General features: G+C 35.0%; 1 protein-coding gene across 4 annotated transcripts in view; it reads left to right on the top strand.

The window, feature by feature from the left end:
• Positions 1 to 21,498, top strand: part of sona (sol narae metalloprotease) — a 70,627-nt gene that overhangs the window by 26,343 nt on the left and 22,786 nt on the right. For all 4 annotated transcript variants that reach the window (XM_018012990.2, XM_089471209.1, XM_018012992.2 and 1 more), the window contains exon 4: positions 7,636 to 7,731. In XM_018012990.2, the coding sequence (XP_017868479.1) occupies positions 7,636 to 7,731 (96 nt within the window). The remainder of the gene's footprint in view (positions 1 to 7,635; positions 7,732 to 21,498) is intronic.

The following is a 21,498-nucleotide window of genomic DNA, read 5'->3' as shown; positions in this document are numbered from 1 at the left end:
GTATACAATGCCAAAGGCTTGTCGAAATATTGATCCTCATTGCTCAGGAAATAGAAAACATAATCATATGATTCACAGAAATGTATTGAATGCTCCTAGTTTAGGTCTTTAGGAGCAAATGTATAGCAAAAACTATATGCTTTGAGACAGCATGACAAAAGCTGAATGCTACGAGAGACAATGGAAAGTACATAATTAAACTTAAGGATATATCATAATTGCTCGCCTGATGATGATGATGAACTGTGCTGAAGTGATGTGACAAGCGAAACTTGAAACATGAGTTAAGGCAGCTGCATGACAAAAGCTGAATGATACGAGACTCCATGGTAGGTACATGAATGCCAAAGACTAAATGCTACTATGAAGCTTCACTTCAAGCTAGCTGTGAAACATTGATGCTCATTGCTCACAAAATAGACAGCATAATCATACGATTAACAGAACTGAACCATAGATGCTCTTAGCTTAGGTCTTCTAGCGAAATTATGACAAAAGCTAAATGCTATGGGACTGCATGACAGATGTTGAATGATATGACGACCATCGGCGAATGGTATATTATTAAGCTATTATCTATTAAGCTATTGATCATAATTTGCTTGTTCAAGAAAAAAGCATGGCCCCATGAATGACTGAAACTGTAGGCCAAATTTTTTAATGAATATGAAAAACTGTAGGCCAACTCTTATTAAGGCAGATGCATGACAAAAGCTGAATGCTACGAGACTCTATGGATGATCAATGTCAAACTCTGAACACTAGAAGCTTGTGGAAATATTGATCCATTCACACGAAATAGACAGCATAATCATATGATTAACAGAACTGAAAATGCCCTTAGCTTAAACTAAAATAAATGCTGGTTAAGGCAGCTGCATGACAGAAGCTGAATGATATGACACTCGATGGATGGTACATCGATGAAACTTGTGAAAATATTGATGGCAATTGCTCGCTAAATAGAATGCATAGCCTTATTAATTTCTATGAACTATGCGCAGCTCTTCCAGTGAATGTGACAAACAATAAACGACCTTAACTTGAGTTAAGGCAGCTACATGACAGAAGCTGATTGATATGACACTCGAACATCGAACTAATACATCGATGAAACTTGTGAAAATATTAATCACAATTGTTCGCTAAGTGAAAGGCATACCCACATGAATGATTCTGAAACTGTAGGCAAACTCTTCTTGTACAAAAACAAAACTTGAAAAAAAAAAAAAAAATATATATATATATATATATATATATATATATATACATATATGTAAATCAGTCCACAGTGCAGTATATGGCCATTGCCTTATATGGGCCACAGCAAAAGCAAAGAACCCAAGCCCCGTTCCTGGGCTTGGCAAACGGCAAAGCGAGACGAGTTTAGAGTCGAGCCAAGCCAATCCGAGCCAAGCCAGGCCAGGCCAAGCTGAAGTTAAAACACAAAAGAATTGGGTAATAAATGTGCACTACTTCTCGACTCGTGTGTGTGTGTGTTTCGAGGCGCTTCATTCATTCTCAAGAGCCGAGCCCAACAGCAACAACAACAACAACAAGCGCCAGATAATTGAGTTTTCAAAATGCATTATTTTTACATTTTTATATGGATGCCACAAGTGTTGAGCTTATAATTAAAACGCTATTAAAGCAATTGATGCATATTTCACAAGCAGAGCCACTCTGAAATGCATATACAAATATGTGTGTGTGTGTGTATGTGTAGCTTGTGTGTGTGTGTGCAACTATCTGGAGTACTTGGCGCTTGTCATTGCAAAACGACTTCAACTTGCTGCCCATTTCCATTTAGACGTCTTTTTCTTTTTCTCCTTTTTTTTCTTTTTTTTTTTTTTTTTTTGAAGCGTTGCTGACTGGCGCCGAAAGAGCGCTTGATTAATGAGCCAACGCTTTTGGCAGCTGAATGAATTTCAAATTAGCTCACTGTCTCTCCCACTCGATAGAAAGCAGCTGTTGCTCGTTGCACTTCTCGCTCACTCTCGCTCACACTCTCTCACTCTCTCTCGCTCTCTCTTTCTCTTTGGTCTGCTTTGGTCGCTGCAATCGGTTGCATAATGCACCCGTGTTTGTGGCATGACAGTCATTGTTGTTGTTGTTGCTGTTGTTGCTGCCATGCTCATGTTGCAGTTATTGTTAGCGCTGTGCGGCTTGTTGCTTTGTAGCCGACCAGCAACAACAACAACAACAACAATCCGCAAAGCCGCCGTCGAGGTTGTTCATTCCCTTTTTGTTTCTTTTTTGCACCACAAAAGTACGAATACGACTTTGAGCTGGGGACGTAACGAACATGAAAGCTCTTTTTTTTTCTGTTTTGGAAAATTCGCTTATCTAGCGGCCACAAGGGAGAAGCAAAAACTTCATGCAAGTCAAATGCAAGCGCGGAAGTTTTTAAATTTGCCGTAATCTGGCTGCAAAAATCACTTTGATTATGATACAAAGTAGTTTAAGCAAATTCCAAATTGCAGAGGCCACAAAAGCAGCTCCAAATCTTATCTAACATTTTCAAGGAGCTACAAAAAAAGTAGGAATATGGAATACCTTCAAAAAACAACCACAAATCTCACTCATTCATTGTAAATATATGGAGCTTACCTTCATTTGAATGGAGTTCTCTTAAGAGGGCCACAATTGGCTACGACAGTTTACGCTGAGCCGGTTAAGCTCGAGCCGAACAATTGAATAAATCAGACATAATCATAACATTGATCATCGCTGATCGATTGAAATGTGTAATTAGCCAAATAATGGGCAGACAATGAGACTCAGTTGCCTTGGCATTGTGACGGCCAGAAGACCAAAACAAATACACAAAGCCAGCACTGAAATCAAGTGAACTGTGCGGCTTATTGTGACTGGAAGCGTATCGGCTTATGCATAATAATGTAAGTCAATATGCGCCTGTGTATGTGTATGTGTGTGTGTGTGTGTGGATAATGGTGCGTAATAAGCACACAGAGCTCACAATCCAGCTCGCAGATACAGCGATAAATGGAAATCATTATGCGCGCAGCCAACGCGTCGTATGCGTAACCATCAAAAAGAAACGACGCAACGCCCACACGGCCAGAGCAACGGCCAGAGCAACGCAGTCGCTGTCGTTGTCGCTGCTAATGCGTTAATTGTCAGTTAGCGTGGTTAAATGACTTGTGGATTTATGTGCGTAGCCAAAAGAAAAAAAACTCTTGGCGTGGAGTGGGCGTCATGGAATGCGACGATGGGGCTTTCGTTTGCAACAATAGCAAATTAGCTGCTCGACTACGCACAGTTTTCAAGCTCAAGTAGCTTTTCACGTTTTCCGCCCAAAAAAAAACAAAAAGCAACTTCAGCAGCTAATTTTCATTTCGACAAGTTTGTTGCCTAAGTCTTTTGTTTGGTTGTCTGCCCTTCTTCCTATCATTCTCGTCTTTCTCTCTCACCCTCTCTCTCTATCTCTCTCTAACCAATTTGCATTTGCAAAATAAAGTTAGCTGCCCGGAAGTAGTTGCGAGTGAGTGTTGCTTTTACTTTCCTTGCGGCAATTTTTACTCTCTTTTTAAGTGAAGATATAGTACTTGATTCATGAGACTTGGCAATTGGGGCTAATGAAATTTTTGGGCAGGGTAATCAGAGCAGATTGATTGCTTGAGATTAGATAGATTAGGTAATGAAACATGATTGGCGAATAGATGCGACTTGACTGTATAGATAGCAAAAGGAATTGATACCCCTTTGGGGCATGAGCTATTGTAGGGTATTTTGGTGTATACAAATTAATTTGTTATGGCTTCAAAAGCTTATCCAAAAGTTATATTTCTTAAAATAGAACAGGCATAGATATAATTATACAGTAGATTCCACGAAGCCATTGAGAATCGCTGTCTTAGACATATTAGCCAAGTTAAGAATTTTTAACTAATAAAGACTTCAAAAGCTTGAAGCGCCTTTGGAATTTTCGACTTAAGAAGACAAAATTGATATAAATTAGTTTCAAGTAGGTTTGAAAGTTTTATATTATATATTCCAAGAAGAGAAGAATGAAGCATAGCAAAAGTTTTATTTCAAATATTATTAAAATATGAAGAGAGTACATTCTCTACAAATAATTTCACGTCTATAACTTCTCCACTTGTAGTGTACTTAATTTACCTGCATATAAACTGAAATATTTCCCGAAAAAAATAAAACAACGCCCACGCTGCCAGCATCAGTTAGAAAGCGGCTCTTTCAAAGCTCTATATTTTGGCCTACAATCTTTCATCTAATTGCTCTGAGCGTATTCCTCTCACTGCCCCATAAAGCCGTTAATGAGGAGCAATTTATAAAAATAATATGCAAAAAAGAAAAGAAAAAAAGAAAGAGAAACAAAAATCTACTTATATAGAAAGGCAGTCGACAAATTGTATGGCGCCAATTTGGCCAAAAAGCCCTTGGGCCCAGTCGGACACTCGAAAGTATTTTAGCAGCTGAATTGGGCTCAAATAATTGAGGTAGTCCAGAGTGGACCATGTGAGTAGTGTGATTTACATAACCGCCCCACACGCACACGCTCTAGCTCGATGTGAATCTGTGGGCCGCATAATCTGCATAATGTCTTGTAGCCATTTGTAATTAAAAATTTACGATGTCGTTAATAAATTAAAAATGAAAAAACGAAAAAAAAAGGTGCGCGACAGTTTACAATGCATACGGCATCAAGTGGGCTAATTAAAACTGCAGCAGAACAGAAATGCGGGCCAAAACACGCCGACAATTGTCAGCTAACGAAGGAAGTGGCATGCAAAGTTGCCTCAAGAGCACAAAAAAAAAAAATATATATATATAATAAAAATTAAAAAACAAAATTTGGTGCTTGTTTCTTGGCTGCGATAAGTGGCCGGCGGACACTAACAGTTCATAAATATGGCCAAGACACTTGGCCAGCGCTGGCTGCAGCGTTGACAACAAGAGCATAGACAACAAGTGCCTTGATTCTTGGCAGTTGGCAGCTGAATTAGAAACACAGAAATCGAGAAATACAGATATACATATACCATGTATATATATATATATATATATATATAGTGAAGTGCTGATGTGTGCTATGTTGTACGTGAGCCATTTGGTGTGGGGGTCGCTCTGGTTGCTTTGAACTTATTTCCACAAGGTCGTTAGCCAAGACATGTCAGCCAACAGCCCGGGCTAACAACAACAAATTAAGCCATAAATGCTTGTTGCACATGAAAATTGCTTTTTATTTACTGCGGCTGCTGCTGCTGCTGCTGTTGGTGCGTTTGTGTTGCCTTTGCCTTTGCCTTTGCGTGTCAACACGTTTCGCGGTCAACAGTCAGCAGACAGCCCGTTGGCACGCCCACTTTTCAAATGACCAGACAGGCTCAGTGATTTGATTAATCGCCTGAAAATAATTTGCAAATATTTGCAAAGAAATTCGCACTCACACAATTGTGAAATCTTCTTCGAATATGGTATTATTTTATTTTTGAAATTTAGCCAACAAGGAAGCTAAAGAAGAAGAAAAAAGACAGAAAAGCAAAATTTTATTTTTTTTACTTAAACTAGAAATACGCAAAAAAAATGTATTAAATATTTTTATAATATAAATATAATATAATATTTTATAATATTAAAAAATATATCATATTTATTGGCCATTAATACATAATTGCAATTTTATAATACTCAAAAACATTTTATATTATATTCACTAGCAAATTATATATAATATGCAATTTTATAATACTCAAATATATTTTATGTTAAAATTATTTTTATTTTATATGTAATTTGCAATTTTTTAATATTCCATAATATTTTGATAAAAAATATATTTAAAATTTACATATAATCTGAAATTTCATAATATTCAAATATATTTTATATTATATTTATTTGCAATCTATATATAATTTTAAATTTTGTAAAATTCAAGTGTGTTTTTATTAAATATATATTTATATATAATTTGGAATTTTAGAATATTCAAATATATTTGATATTAGATTTATTTGCAATTTCCTAATGCTCAAATAAATTTGCCGTTATATTTATTTACATTTTCTATGTAAAGTGGTTTTTCTTTTAATATACAAATACTTTTTATATTATATTTGTATTATTTTCAAACAACTTTTGATTGCTTTTATTCCTGAATATTATTATTACTTAGTATGTAATATTAATATTATTTAATATGTTAAATTTATACCATATAAATATACATTTTATAAATTTAGTTTTTCCATTTTTTCTCACGCTCCAAAAAGCTTTCCATATTTATTTTTTGGCAATTCTTTGTTAATATATGCCATGCCATAGTATTTGATTGGCCGTTGCGTGCAAATGTTATAATATTTAATTAAATATTTGTATATATGAATATATATCAATTTGTAAACCACATCTTCCGTTCCTGTCCGATTGTTCGCTTAACCTCCGGCTGATTTATGGCCTATGCGGTTGCTCCGCCGCTTTCATCGCATGTGGGCAAATTTGTGGCCAGTGGCTATTTGGTCACTTTGCAGTGACTTTGATTTTGGCACTTGGCTTAGTTTTATGGCATTTTACGAGCACATACATATATATTGATATATATATATGTATAGATTTATATTTGTGCTGAGGCCAGTTATGAAAATGATTTATGCTTGTAATTTGATAGAGCGCCGCGGACAAGTTTTGTGGGTCCGAATGCGCTATACGATACGCAGTCAATGCCAAATGCTGATGTCAAGTGTCAGATTACATTTATTTCGATATTTATTACAGAATTAATGGGCAGGCGCAGCCGGCAATTAATTTAATTAGTCGCACACACACACACTCACATAGACACATTTGATTTCTGCGTGTCGCATAAGCAAATTTGAAATACTTTAAATGCTATGCTAATTCAAATCAAATGCATTCCTTAAATTTGGCAAGAAAAAAAATAAATAAAGCAGCAATTACCTTGAGTCTTAAATCAACTACAATGCGAATGTCGATGTCGATGTCAAAGGATTTGCTAAAGAACTCGGCTCAACTGAAACCAGATCAGCAGCCTCCGTTGCCAGTTGGCCAAATGTCAAATGCTTAAGCTTTAGCCAAAGCTACAGCTACAGCTACAGCGCGGCTTTTTCATGGTCAGCCTGAGCGCAGGCAAACAGCACGGCACACACGGCGTATGAGTGACGTGCATGTTGAGGCGTCACATTTGCTGACCAACTGCATAAATCAAAAAGCCCCGCTGCCGCATATCCCACGCAGCCAACAGCCAACTTTGCTCTTGTCCCTCTCTCCCCCTCCCTCTCTCTCTCTCCCTCTCTCTGCATCTCTTAATCTCTTAGTCTGGGTCTCTATCCATTGTCGCCGTCTCCTTCTTTAGCTGCTGGCGCATTTAATTAATATACAGCTGCCTGACCACACGGCTTTGGCTTTGGCTTTGACTGGCTTTGACCAGCAGCAAAACAGAATAACAGACCAGCACAAATGATTTTTCTTTATTTTTTTATTTTTTTCTTTATAAAAAATTGCTTTACATTTAGTGGATTTATTTTTTTGGTATGCTTGGAATGCGAGCAACAACAAAAAATTGATTTGTTTGTTAATTGAAAGCTGCAAGGCAAAGTATAATAATATAACCTCTCTTCTCTGCTCTTGCAGCATCACAAGCATGAGATTGGTGAAGTCTTCCAAGATGAGCAGAACATGGCAGCGATCTTAATGCGCCGCCATATGGAAACTGGCGATTTGATAATGGTAAGTGAACCACACATACACACATACATACACGCACACATATATACATATATCTCAGAAGGTCAACAGAAAATCTTTGACTATGCCACAAGAATTTCAATTAGCCCGCCCCTTTGGTGGTGTCTTTTGTTAGCTGTTATGACAGACTGCGGCTATTGTTATGGCCAAGCTTGGCTTTTGGCTGCTGTGGGCCGCACTTGGGGCAGTTACAATTAAACGCCTGCCACTTGCCGATAATTTGCGGATTTAGACAATTTCTGCTGATTAAGCATTAATTTATATATATCTCGCAGTATCGCGCCACGCTTGGCCAGCAAATGGCAGCCGTAATGTGAATTGCATGTCGATCGGCATTAGACATTGTCAAGTGGCCAGCTGCAACAACAACAGCAATAGCAACAGCAGCAGCAATAGTAACAACCATAACAAAAAGAAACACTCACGAATTGTCGTCACAACCAAATCAAGCACCTTGACCAATTTGCTAAAGTGAAAACTTAGATGGCGCATAGGCGATATGCTGCAAATGTGTCTTATAATTGTCTGTAAATGCTAGAGATATATTTCGAAAATAGATTTTAGAAATAAATATAAACGTCAATTCGCCTAGGAATTGTGACAAGAATTTGTATAGCATATGCCATGCTCATATCGAAGCTGGCAGCTGGAAAGATTGACAAATAGATAGAGAGATAGAACTGTCTCACATATATGTCATGCTAGATAGAACTATCAGCTTCTCATATTAGCATGGTATCTAGAAATTCTTGCAAACATTTGAAAGCTGCAGCGTATCACAGTTACGAAACTCTACACTTGTCGTATAACAGTTGCCCCATTACTCATTCTTGTCAGCCAGTAGTAAAGATCGCCCACACTCAGATGCTAAATGCCGCGCCCACTGACTGCTCATTAGCAACAGTAGCTGAGAAGCTGTGTGAATCTTATCTAGCAAGCAAAATCGTTGCTTTGAAACTGTCTGATTAAAATAGTCGCTATATCTGTCATCTATAGTAGTTCGATTAGTATTAGAATCTTTTTTGTCCATCGAAAATGAGAAAAATAGAAGATTATTTAAATAATAGAAAGATAAATAAAATGTAAATCTTTTACATTCCAAATTTTCAACGTATGATATGACTTTTTAAAATGTCAATGAATATAGCTAAAGAAAAATCAACAAAGAAAGAATATTTAAACAGCCGAAAAATGATTTAAAATTTGATTCAAAAAATATTTATTAAATTTTTAAAATTAGCTATACATATATTTATAATATATGTATAATATTTATAATTTTTTAGATTTAATTTAATTTGTTTTTAATATAATATTGTTAGTATTTTTATTTATAAGTTTTTAATAATTTATTTTAATTTTTAATTCAACTTAATAATTTTTTAAATAAATTAAATTAAATTAAATTAAATTAATTAATTAATTACAATTTACCATTAAAAAATAATGTACAAATTTTAATTCAAATATTAAATTTTATCCTTATACAAATAAATAATTGAAACTAAACTAATTATTAAGAAAAATTTAGAACCCAAAATTTCAATATGAAAATGAAGTGATTATTTTAATTACAAATTGAAATATTAAAATTTAATTTTTATTAATATGAATATATGTGGAACTTAACAAACTAAATATGTTTTTGCGAATGGCTTATATATGTATATTACATTTTATATAAAATGGAACTTATTTACCATGCCACCTACTATTCCGGAAATGGGGCTTTGCATGATATTTCCTTTTGATTTTTTCGCACATCAAACATTTATAATCATAACTACTTACAAACATACACCCACACACACACATATACATACACATGATTAATGCAACACAGAGTGGCAAATGTTCTTTTCGCTTCCTCACATTAACACCACACATCAGCCAGATGAAGGTCAATCCGTCTGTCGACTCTGCGACTCTCTCAATCGCTTATTAACAACTTTAGTATTATTTTGCAGATAATAAGTTGTTGATAAATTGCTTCAGCTTTTAATTATAACACAATTGGCAATTAACATTTAACCTGTGGCGGAAATTAAGCGCTCACAAATGCCACACAATGATTCGCACGCTAAGTGCAAATATTTGTCTGAAACGAGAACGAAATGTTGGTCTTTTCGCCTAGGAAGTAAGTTCTTAATTAGCTTGGGAAATTCGCAGACAAATGACAAAACTCTGAGCGCAACGAATGAGTCAAGCAACCAGTTGATTGAGTTTGTCTGCTTAGATATGCATGAAGATCAAAGCAAATGTCACAATGCCAAAAATTAATAATCAATAACGAGCGGAGACAACAAATATGCACGGCAATCGGGTCAATCAAAACCAATCAACCAATCAGCCTCACAAATGGCCAATAAACAAGGCATCATCTTTAAAATAAAAAAAAAAAATAAATAAATACAATATATACAATATATTTATTTATAAATCTTTTTTTTGGCAATTAACTGACGTGTGTTCATTTTTTTTTTGTAATTTGTTAAACAAAAGTCAAAAATGTATTTTTAATAATAATTACACAGAGAGAGATAGACAAAGAGGTTACCCAAGCAGCCAGCCAATAAAAGGTCAAACTGCAATGTCTGGGCCCGGCTTGGCCGACTTGGCCGTCTTGACCGACTTGTTATGGCCAAGTGCGAGTGCTGCACAGCAACAAAATAGAAAAATTGAAAAATTTTACAATTCATAAATAATATGTATGTAGAAAATGTTTGTGCCCGCTGACATTTTGAAGTACAAAATGGCCAAAAAAAAAAGCTAAATTTCGTAAGCTCGCTGCAGCTGTTCGTCTGCAGCCATTTGACCGGTTAACCGGCTGCCCGGCTGCCTGGCTGGCCGCTCGGACAGGCTTCCGGCTTAGCTTTGACCTTAAACGGCTAAGAAAAATAGCAAAAAGCCGACTTGTAATTAAAAATCGACAGAAGATCTCCAAGACAGCTAAAGTTGTGCAATTCATCGTTTCGCGAAGTCTTTTAGCAAATTTATGGACATTTAATTAGTCCCGCCGAATAGTCGGTGCCATAAAATGTGCGTACGCCTTAAGACAGAGTCGCAGCGTAATTATTGACCGCATGTAACCTAATCAAATAGTTTAGACATTTTGTAGTCGCTTAGCGATTGCCTAACAGCCGCATTCTCGACACGATATGTCATACAGTGGATTGACTTCATTCAAAAAAATAAAAAAAAATAAAAAAAATAAAAAGATATAAATGAGTTAATTTAAGTGGTATATTTATGTATTTGTAAATTTTGATAAGTTTCGCTGGAAATAAAAAAGAAAACGTATGTTACTTGGCAATTTAAATTTCGGCTCTAACGAAAGACTTAAGGCATAAACTTGTTACCAAGCATCTATGTTGAAAAATCTTAAAATTTATATTTTCCATATTTTTTGGACAAGTTTTTTTGCTATAGTTAGGTCATCTTCCGGTTGGTTTGGTACTTTGCATGTCTTGTATTTTTTATAAAAGACACAAACTTGTTTATATATACATATATATGTATTACATAGCTTCAAATGCGGATTTCCACTCTAAGTCATTCTACAATTTTATTTGAAATAAAATTTTAGTTCTCTAAGTTATTCTACAATTTTATTACTTATAAAACTTTAGTTCTTTTGTATATTTATATTTTTGTTTTTAAAGGTGTTTTGCTGCAGATAAAAGATTTTTACTTTTGATTTAAAGCTTATACTTTCCGGCTTATTTTATATTATATGCCATACAAATTCTGATTTTAATTTATTTGCCTGAAATAATCAACATCCATATATATAATTCTTTAATCCTGGATTTTGTCTTATTATCTTTTGCTTTGATCGGCAGATTTTTTGATCAATTATTTCTCTATTGTAACCACAGTGCACAAAAGACTTAAGGCACAAACTTGCTAACAAGCACATTGCTCAAGCTGGCACCAAAATATGGCTCAGCGTGCTGCTGCTCTTGTTGTTGCTCTCATTGTTGTTGTTGTTGCACTGTAGGCTTATTTAATTATGGCGCAGCATATAAATTGGCACAGCTCTTGGCACGCACTATTTGCCGATGTTATTGTTGTTGCTGTTGTTGCTGTGTTGACTTAATTACATAAAAGAAACAAAAACAGCAACAAAAATTACAGATAGCCCTGCCCTGCCCTGCCCAGCCTGCCAACCCACTTGGCACTGGATGCTGTGCGAAAAAGAAAACGCAAAAAATGAAACACTTCAAGCTGCGACCGTTAGGTTACCCGCTGGGTGGGGCAGTTGAAAGGGAAACAGAGTATCGGTATCGCCCCAATTTGGCCAAGGCACCTTGCCAAACACAGCTCCAGGCAAGCAAATAAACAGCTGGTTTATTTTTTTGAGAGATTGTCTGCGTGTTGAAATAGCAATAAATAAACTGAAAATTAAGTTTGTATTTACGAGTGAGAACGTAGGGCTACTCTGGAGTAATGTATACTGATTATAGGGCAATTGGCTGGCTCATTAATTGTCAGCTAGTTACAATTGTGTTAAGCAATCTGACATTGAAATATTCGCTTGACTGCGCCAATTCACACACACACACACACACACACACACACCGACACAATCATCACAATATTCATGGCTAATTAGACGCACTCGACGCCCTGCAGGCCAACATCGTTTTGGGCGTTCGTTGTACAAATGTTCGGCAATTAGTTGCGCAAATACAACAAATTGATGACAATTACTTTGGCGCTGTGTTGGCGCCTGTTAATTGTTTAATATTAAATTACAAAGTGCATCGCACTGTGGCAAAGTGCGTTGAAATTAATCAACAGATGAAACGAGTTCAAGGACAAATCAAAAGACGTCAATCAACATCAGCGCTCCAGCCATCATAATTTTTTCTGCCAGACCGACAGAGCGGGCAGAGCGGGCCTTTAGCAGCACTTTACAAATGGCCTGTGCCATTTGCTGATAAATACAGCATTTTTGGGGCCAACTGCAAATAGTCAAGCTTGATTAATGCTAATTGCGCCAAATGTCAGGCCAACATTTATTTTGTTTAAACAAATTATACAAAAGGTCGCACAGCAGATGCAGCCTGGTTCTCTGACAGCGTTTGTCTACTAATTAACAGCCACATAAACGTATCAGACGGTGCACTCGAATGATCTTGGTCACCCCAAAGTGCTTTACACAGCCAAAAACTAGATTCTATTCAATTTCATGAAGCTTCTACGTGTGCCAGACGTTTTATTATTTGCTTTAATGTTCGAGATGTCGATATAAAATTGTTGCTATAAAATAATGTGTTAATCAAGGAACATCTCATATAAAATTCAACATAAATTTTTTATAGATGCTACGAACTTTACAGTTGAGAGATCAGTGAAGTCATATTAGAGAATTATTGCATTTGCTATTAAGTGAATGTTCTAATGATGTTAGTAGAGAATTTAGGCTAGTAATATATGAAAATGGCTAGCAAGAAATAAGAATTTGGAATTCAATCTGAAATGTATATATTCTAAGAGCAATAAAGTAATTTTTAGTTATTTTTTAATTTCCATGAGTAAACAGTAGTCAAAAAAAAAAAAATATATATATATATAATAATAATAATTCCTGCTCACTTTGAGCACATTATAGCTATTTATTTAACAATATTATTTATTTTATTTTTATTTATTTATTTAATTAATCAATATTATTATAAATTATTTATTAATATATTTGATCAATTTATTTTAATTTAATTTATTTATATAATTTAATTATTATTTTTATTAATTATACCATTCTTAAATTATATTGCCTTACATTTAAGTTTATTTATATAATTTTATTATTATTTTTATTAATTATACCATTCCTAAATTATATTGCCTTACATTTAAGTACAAAAAATTTTTGCTATGTAATTTATTTTAAATTAATTTTTTTTTAAATTTAATTAATAATTTACTAAAGTAAAAAAAAAATTGTTTGCAATTTTTCAATATATTCTTAAATGTATTTCATTTCTTGCAAATACATGTTAAACCATATTCAATATATTTACGAGTTTTTCATATTTAAACCTTTCCAAAGTGTCATCTAAAGTATCAGCCACAGCTGTTAAGACTTTGCCTAAAAAGGAAATTCACTTCCCCACTTTGGAAAGTCGATCAGCAATAAGTGAGTGACTCAATCACCCAATCAGGATTGTTTTTTGCGTCACCGAATTAAGGTCAAACCTTGCCATAAGGCACTAAAACTTCATTTATTACACAATGCAATATCTGAAATGAGTTTTGGGCTCTTCCTTTATTTATTTCTTTTCGGTGTGGCATTCAACGTCCACGCCTTTGCATCCATCGTGTTGCCCTTTGCATTCACTTTGGCATTTGGTGGAGTGCAGCGCCTAAAGATCAAAATGTATGTGGCTCGAGTATTTATGCCATTTGATCAAATAACAACAAGTGAATAGCTGAAAGACAAACAGAAACGAGCCCAATTATTAGGTAGTCGTAGCGACAGCGTTTTGCCATTTTGGACACGGGTTTCGTGGCGCTTTGGGCAACTCTATTAGATACGCGCACAAGAGCAGCAGCAGCAGCAGAATAACCAGCATCAGACGTCGCATCAGCATCATTAAGAAGCCTCAAGTCTTTCGGCACCAAAAACAAGTTTTCACTTTGAGCTGTTGAGCTTCTTCATCGTCACCTTCTTAACAAATTGTTTACTTGATGCTCGACGCTGCAGCCTTGATATTTACACAGAGTTGAACGTGTCTCTTGGCCTAACCGTTTCTAAGTATATACAATATTTAAATATCGCGCACACTTATAGACAAACTGGCCACTGCTTTGATTTGCATCAGATGCGGCATCAACGTGTTAAAAGCAGTAAAATTTATGTTATTTGCTCTTTTGGGCCGACTCGTCGACAGCGAGTTCGTTGTCTAAGTCTTTTGATTTGACATTCGCCGAGACAAGCGTCTGCTGTAAAATACATCGACATTTATGCAGCGACATTTACAACGTTTCTGATTTCAAATTCAAATAAACTTTATTTCAATTGAAAATTGCTTAATTCTAATCTCACGAAAATCTTTTAAATATTTCAATTGCCCGCAAATAAATGAATTTGTATTGTGAAGGATATTAAGGAATTTTCTTTTTCTCGTAGATTTATCTTAGTCCAAATTGTTGATAAAAATAATTTTTAATGAGAGTATTTAGGCTTGAAAAAATATAATAAAATCTTCATCGTTGAAAAAATATACAAATTTAATTATAAAACAAATTTTTAAATTATTTTTTATGAGCAATATATATTTTATAAATTTACATAAAAGCTTTATTTGTTTAATTTAAAATAATTTGAATTTGAATAAGTATTTTTAAAACAAAAGTAGCCTATATGGATATATAAACCACATATGACTATCTTTTTATTAAATTATCATCATAAAATAAAAAATTAAAACAAAATGTATATACTTTTTATATTTTAAAATTTTATAAAGTTTTTAAAATATGTTTTAAAATATATAAAGTTTTTAGTTATTAATACTGTAACTTAAAAAATAATATAACTTAAAAAAAACACATTAACATATAACTTAAAAATAAAACCTTACTTTCTTCTTTTGTCAAAATTTGTAGATAGTTATTTTTATTTTACATTTCAATTGAACTTAGTTGAAATATCAGTAAAAATGTAGTAAATGTTGACAATGTAGTGAGCTGTAAATATTTCCTCTATAAAAATGTCACCTGTCTTTCACTCGACTTTAATTTTGTTGTTCAGTGTTCATTTTTGGGTGCATGTAAAACATTTGCATCTAATGAGTTGAGTAATTCGAGCCACACGTCATATTTCCTACATGAAGCTATTAATTTTTGTCGAAACTAATACATAAATTTGCAATTTCACCATCCCATCGGTATCATATCAAATGAGGCGAGTTTTTTTCTTCTTTTTTTTTTGGCAAATGCAAATTTAGTTGCTCAAGTGTTTCTATTGAGATTCGAGTTTGGTCAGCTGCCCGGTTCGCCCAGTTGGCTAGTTGGCCACTTGCTGCAACAAAACTGAAGCAAAACTGATTCGACATAACGACAAGCGCATATTAAGACCTGAGGCGAAATTGCACCAAAAGTATTGCTGCTGCTGCTGCTGCTGCGAAGATCAGCTGCTGGCGATCTTTACGCATGTTGCACGATGGAGTATAAAGGATTAGCTGTGCTCCACTTCACAGTCTTTTCAATTATAAACCACACTTCAAAAAAAAAAAAAAAAAAAAAAAAAAAAAAAACAACAAAAATATAGGTGCACATTTTATTATTTAATCAATTTTGGGGCAATTACGTTCCGTTATTTCCTCATGAAAAATGATTTTTAATTGCCCGCCACAATGCAGGCGGCAGAGCAAGAGCCAGAGAAGTGAGCCAACACCCCGCCTTCTGGCATATTGCATTTTAATAACACTCTGTTTGAGTTACGTGATATGTGCAACGCCGATGCCAAAAGGCGATTAGGCGCCTGTCCCGAGGTGAGGAAAGTGAAAGATTTAAGTGATTTAAAGTGCACTTGAGCCTAGGCAACTTAAGCTTTGTTTTTCTATTAGACTATTAGACTATTCGCATATTCTTGGCTAAGAGAATCGCATGGCAGCAAACAGCCTTGATAGACCTTCACTTTGGTGAAGTAAGTGCAAGGATAACTGCAGCGAGTTGAGTTGAGTTGTCTTGATTTTGACTGCGGCTGACATTGACATGCAACTTCATTAAGCGTCTGGCTGCCTCACTGTGCTGAGCTGCGACCCCCCCTCAAAGCCACAGCCCCAGCCCCGGCCTCAGCCCCAGCCCCGGCCTCAGCCCCAGCCTCAGCCTCAGCCTCTGCTCTGTCATGCGAAGTTATTGGAGCGGCAAACTATAAAGCGCACTTTGACTTGGCCCGTTCGCATTGAACTTGTTGGCAGCAGCAGCCAACGCATAGTAGCCACACTCACGCACACACACACGCTTATTATGCCAAAAAATAAATAAAAGACTGCTGCAGAGTGCGTTAAGCATCTAGCTGTTACATTTTGCCAAACAAGCGAATGAGCAAATTAATTTTGATTGCATTTGATTTGATTGCCTTGCGGCTCAGAGCATTGAGAGGCTGTGTGGGCCATGTTCTTGTTCTTAAGCCACTGGCCATAAGTTGACCATGGGCGGTGCCTGCCGTGTGTGTTTCTATAAATATTCATTGATCGCTGCACACACACACACACACACACACACACACACACACACACACTCACACACATGGCTTAGCATTAGCGCTGCCCGAAGGTGGGCTCAGTATTCCTAAGCTATGATTTTTCTTTTTCGCTCGGTTTTTTTTTTAACGAGCAGCTTTATGTAAACAAACTGTTAACACTGTTGAGACTATAGAGGCTGTTGTGTTGCGCCTTAGTTTTTGTTTGTTTGTATTTTCTTGTTCTTACTCTCATTATTTCGATTTTTTTATTGTTGCTGCTGCTGCTTTAGTTTATGGCTACATGCGGTCATATTGAACAGTGATCTTAAGCGCCGATTAGATTTAACCTTGACCAAGATGATAACAAAAAGAAAAAACACACTTAAAGCTGAAACAAGAATTACAACGAGTTACTTTTATGCCTCGCTATAAAAATGCGACCAGGAGGCGGCTGCTATAACCGAATCCATAGTCATTCAAGCCAAAATTAAAAAAAAAAAAAAGTTTAATATCCAATTAAATATTGAGCATATGAAGAGTTATTAAAATTTCCATACAGAGCGAAAAAAAAATGTATATGTAAAGACTGACCCAACCAGAGTGTTACAATTTTCAATAACTATATTTCAGTCACTGCTTGAGCTGTCTATAACTTTTAGCTATTGAAAACTTAATTGAGGCTTGCCATTTAATCATAAAGTGTCTTACACCTGTCAAGTATGTAAACATTATTGTTGAAATTTTAACAAAACTTCTAGCTCAATTGTGTGTGAACTGAGTCGTGTAGGCCGTTGTCATCGCGAGCTGAGCGCTCAGACATTTGCTCGCACAGTTGAAAGATTTGTGCTTCTGTTGTGCTCTCTGAAGAGATCTCAATGAGGGCAGCATCCAGAACTTGAAAACTTGGAAAAGTTCTCTTGATTGATCAATGCATTGAAATCATTTAAATAAAGGAAGAGAGGAAGAGACCCAAAAGTGAAAGGGGAATAAAGGCGGAATGAAATGGAAATGAAACAACTGAAATACATATGTATGCAATATACCTTTGTATATAAAAATATTATATTATTTTGTATATTTTTGATGCATTTATATACAAAATTTTATATAAATCAATTTATTTATTTATATTTAATTTATTTAATTTGTTACTTATGTGTTGATTGATATAATTTGCTATAAATAAATAAAACAAAAGTAATTAATAAATAAAAAATAAAAAAATGATAATAAAATTTTTAAAATATTTTTAAATACAATATTATAAAAATTAATAAATTTAAAATTTGATGCAAATTAATAACTTAATTAATATGGCATTTAAAATTAATTCTAAAAAATATGTTATTTATATATTTATTTAATTATATATATTCTTGATTTATATTTTTGAATTTAATTTAATAGATAAATTGTTCTTGGGCAACACATTGCGGTTTTTTTCAATAAATTTTGTAAAAAAAAAAAAAATTAAATTTTTTGTAAAATAAAAATTAAAATTAAATTTATAAATTATTCGGTCTAAGCCAACACTCAGCTAGCCAAGTTAACAATCAAAAGAGTTGCCTCCATTGGCGTTCGTCTAATGCTCGTGTCATGAATTTGCACAAATTATGCTAATTTTAAAAATTGCAAACCACAAAGTGATTTTTGTTTTCAAACGATTTCTTTTGTTGCCCTCCGCTGGCTGTCAATTTTCAATCAGCTTTTGCAGAGTGAAGCCTAAGAGGGGAAAACGTAAAGCTGAAATAAAAACCAACATCCGAAGGTGTTAATTGTGATTGTAAGTTAATTTCAGAGTCTCTGACTCAGTTCAGTGAACTCTGAGGCGGGCGAGCTCGGCTCAGATGCTGCAATGCATGGGATGAGTTGATGATGAATGTAAACAATTGAACCTAAAAATATTAATAATGAAAAACGATTAAATTAATTTGCTAATGTGTGTGCTCGTTATGTGAAATTAAAAAGCAATTAGGCAAGCGAATGGACAGACAATGCGAAATGCCAAATATTATTATTATCGCATCCCAAATCCTTCACAGCATTGCCAATCGATTGCTATCAGTGCTGGGCGTGGCTGGAGCGTGGCCGGAGCTTAGCAGCTCACTTGTGCAGGTGCCACTTTGTTGTTTGCTTGTCACACGGACTGATGGACGACGGACGAACTGACAGGCAGTTCGCCTGACTGACAAAGTCTGTTTGAGTGTGTGTGAGTGTGTGAAAGGCTGAGAGCAGTCTAAACATGTCTGGGATTGCGTTGAGTCTGCAATAAATAACGGCGCCTGTCGCGGCAACGGGCAACAAGATATAACAATCATGTTGTGGGTGATTACATAAACTAGACAGCCGTATAGAGCCGGACAGACGGACGGTCGGACAACTGGACAACTTTATTTGCAGTGCAGTGGAGCACCCGAAAGCCAACCGAATGCTGTGCGATTTGAAAGCAATTTGCTGTTTTCCCTGTTTGCAACATATATCAAATATATTTATATCAAAACATAATTAACTAAGTGGCACGTGCTGCTAACGCACATTCAATTAATTGAAAAAAAAAAAAAAAGACTTGGGCCATGCGAGGCCTTAGTCTCAGTCCAATTTCAACACACGCTGCAGCAGCAGCAGCAGCATAAATAAATAGTCTAGTAATTTATTAATTGCACTCTCGCATAAACAGCCGCAGCTAGACATATTTTATTTATTTTCTTAAATAACAACTTGCTGCATTTGCAAAATTACATAATAGGCGTCGCCGTCGTCGTCGTTGTCCGACTGCCCAAAGAACTCCGCTCAACAATCCCAAATAAATTTTAAATAGCAACATAAATTTGCCAGAGAAACACCACAAGAGCGCGTTAAGCATGTGTGAGTGGCTAAGCAGATACCCTATAAAGAATGCTGCTGTGGCTGCTCTTGGTATTAGTATGAAATTGTTGTGCCTCCAGCATGCGCTCTCTTCAATCGTTCACATAGCTCATACCAATTGACACCTCTTGATTATTGTCTCTATAGCTGACTCAGGTGCTCAGCTCAGACTAAGCAGACCAAACTCTTTTGGAGAGCTAGTGCCAGAACAAGTATAAATAGCACTAAACACACCAAGCATTGTCATTCAGTATTCCACTCTGAGGTGATACACTGCTCGTAAAGCTGGGGCGTCTGCTAATTAATTAATGTTTTCTCTCAGAGTGGAATGCATGTTGTTTCAAGCGAAAATTAAAAAAAAAAAAAAATAAATAAATATTTTAAACTATTTTAAGCTTATATTTATATATTTTTATACTGTGCCTATTTGGCCAACTTATGATAAATATTTGGAATGCACACCAAAGCTAGGAAAAAAAATATATAAAATATATATTAATAGAAAAAAAATTTTTTTTTTTTTTGTATAAATTTATTATATATATGTATAAAATTATTTTTATTTTTAAAATTATTTTTATTTTTAAAATTATTTTTATAAAGAAAATATATAGGTTTTTATTTTATATATAGCCGAAAAATATAATTTTTAATTTAATTTCATTTTAAGCTTATTTTCAATTATTTTCTTACTATATTTTTCTGATCCAACTACGTTTTGAGACGCACTTCAAAAACCAGATTTAAAAGACTTAGAATATTAAAATACGTATATTTAATATATTAATGAAAATATATTTAATTCAATCAAATATTATACAGTAATTATATGAGAACATCATTGAAATATATATAAATACCCACACTAAAGCATCATAGCAACCAGCTTTTTCTCTCTCTCTCGCTCACCAACACTTAGGAGCAGTCAATATACCCTCTATCTTTGCAGCCTCAATAGGCACTCAAGCATCAAAATAAATAAATAAAAATGAGCTCGGCACACGCCCAAAAACAAAACAAAATTCGCCTCAGCCTGTTTAAGCAGTCGGACAAATGTTGTTGCAACGGCCAAAGTTGTTGCTGTTTTTGTTGTTTTTGCTGCTGCTATGACTGCCAGAAAAGGCGGAACACATGCATATGTAGCATGTCTCTTAAAAAATTAAAATAAAATAAAATAAAATAATAAAAAAACGAGCAAACGTTGCGCCTGTTGCTGATGGCGATACGCCTGTCCACTGCACACGCCAACAGAATTATGCACACGCGCATAAATTATGACAAATATGCATACATCTATATTTATATATATACATATATATATTTCTTTCTTTCTTTATTTATAGTAAATTGAAATTTGTATTTAATTTATAGCTGCTCAGCCCTTTATTCACCTGTGCGCACAAGAAACTCGCTTTCAAGTTGAATGCCAATTGCGATGGCTTCTCTGACACATTTATCATACGCACCGTGTGCCACAAAAAAAAATGCATTTAAATGTCGCAAGCTCAAGCATCTCTCATAACTCAACTGCAGCTGGACTGCAATTGGCGAAACGCACTTTGCAAATTTTTTTTTTGCCACGATGCTTGCTCGGCATTGAAGTCGACTTCAACAAGCCATAGTCAAAGTCGAAGTGGCAGTCGCCGCTGAAGTGGCCGTCTTTGCCTTGTCATCAATGGCAATTT

Source organism: Drosophila arizonae, chromosome 5 (genome assembly GCF_054131065.1).
Source record: "Drosophila arizonae isolate 15081-1271.41 chromosome 5, UAZ_ARI_1.0, whole genome shotgun sequence".
Taxonomy (NCBI): Eukaryota; Metazoa; Arthropoda; class Insecta; order Diptera; family Drosophilidae; genus Drosophila; species Drosophila arizonae.
This window is presented reverse-complemented; position numbering and strand designations above follow the sequence as displayed.